General features: G+C 64.4%; 1 protein-coding gene across 1 annotated transcript in view; it reads left to right on the top strand.

Annotated features, from left to right (window-relative positions):
- The window catches only part of LOC104628342 (cytosolic purine 5'-nucleotidase-like), a gene marked incomplete at both ends in the record, with an annotated part of 2,586 nt that extends 1,305 nt beyond the window's left edge, over window positions 1-1,281 (top strand). The window contains 6 exon segments of the mRNA XM_010296891.1: window positions 19-126; window positions 289-355; window positions 436-609; window positions 786-837; window positions 941-1,001; window positions 1,105-1,281. Coding sequence (XP_010295193.1) covers window positions 19-126; window positions 289-355; window positions 436-609; window positions 786-837; window positions 941-1,001; window positions 1,105-1,281 — 639 coding nt within the window.
- Window positions 1,282-1,368: the final 87 nt, after the last annotated feature.

Genomic DNA, 1,368 nt, shown 5'->3' with positions numbered 1-1,368 from the left:
CACCCCAACTCCTGGCAGGCCGAGACCCCGCAGCGCCCCTGGCGATCCTATTTTGACCTCATCGTGGTAGACACCCGCAAGCCGCTCTTCTTTGCTGAGGGCACCGTCCTGCGCCAAGTCAACACGGTGGGTACCCCTCCACTGCCACAGGGCTGGCTGGGGCAGTGGGCACCATCTGGGCACCACGGGGGCTCCTGTGGGCACAGCAGGCTGGATTCACCATTGGGTGGGCACCGAGTGGGCACAGGTAACGGTACCCCCCTGTCCCTGGGTCCTCTTGTCCCGCAGGACACAGGGAAGCTGCGCATCGGGACGTACACTGGCCCGCTCCAGCACTGCGCCGTCTACTCCGGTGGTGAGCGCCCGGCCAGGATCTGTGAGCAGCAAGTGGGGGGAACGTGCCCACGCCATGGCCCTGATGTCCGGCTGTTGCAGGCTCCTCAGACATGGTGTGTGACCTGCTGGGTGTGAAGGGCAAAGACATCCTCTACATGGGGGACCACATCTTCGGGGACATCCTCAAGTCCAAGAAACGTCAGGGCTGGCGCACCTTCCTGGTGGTGCCTGAGCTGGCCCGTGAGGAACAGGTCCGGACGGCGAAGAGCTGCGGTGAGCAGTGCCCAGCCAGGGACACAGCTGAGCCCCGTTGGGGAAGGTGGCCTGGAACCTTCTACCCACCTCGATGGCAAAACCAGCCCCAGCGGGATATGCCCCTACACCCTGCGTTGGTCATGCTGGGTAGTGGGGGATGTTGCCTGCACTGAGCGGCCCTGTTGCCTTTGCAGAGCTGTTTGAGGAGCTGCGGAGTCTGGACCTCTTTCTGGCAGAGCTGTACCAGTGAGTGGGCACAGGGCAGGCAGGAGGCACTGGCAGGGGGAGCGCAGGCACCAGTGCGGGACCCCCCAGGCAAGCCCCCCCAGACGGGTCTCTCCCCCCCCAGGCACTTGGACAGTGGCAGCAGCGAGCGCCCAGACATCAGCTCCATCAAGCGTCGGATCCAGGTGATGCATGGGACACCCTTCCAGCCAGCACACAGCTCAGCCCCCAACACAGATGCCCCCCGGGGGGGCACCGCGTGCCTTGACCATCCCACTGCACCCACAGAAAGTCACGCACGAGATGGACATGTGCTACGGAAAGGTGGCCAGCCTCTTCCGCTGCGGCTCACGCCAGACGCTCTTTGCCAACCAGCTGATGCGCTACGCAGACCTCTATGCCGCCTCCTTCATCAACTTCCTCTACTACCCCTTCAGCTACCTCTTCCGGGCACCCCCAGTCCTGGTATGCAGCTCCTGGCCCCCCCCACTGTGCCTCAGCTTCCCTCCCTGCCTGAGGGGGGGTACAGAGCTGATGGAGGCATTTGGTGGG

The sequence above is a fragment of the Phaethon lepturus genome, unplaced genomic scaffold (assembly GCF_000687285.1).
Source record: "Phaethon lepturus isolate BGI_N335 unplaced genomic scaffold, ASM68728v1 scaffold29801, whole genome shotgun sequence".
Taxonomy (NCBI): domain Eukaryota; kingdom Metazoa; phylum Chordata; class Aves; order Phaethontiformes; family Phaethontidae; genus Phaethon; species Phaethon lepturus.
The sequence above is the reverse complement of the archived record's forward strand: the minus strand, read 5'-3'. Positions and strand labels throughout refer to the sequence as shown.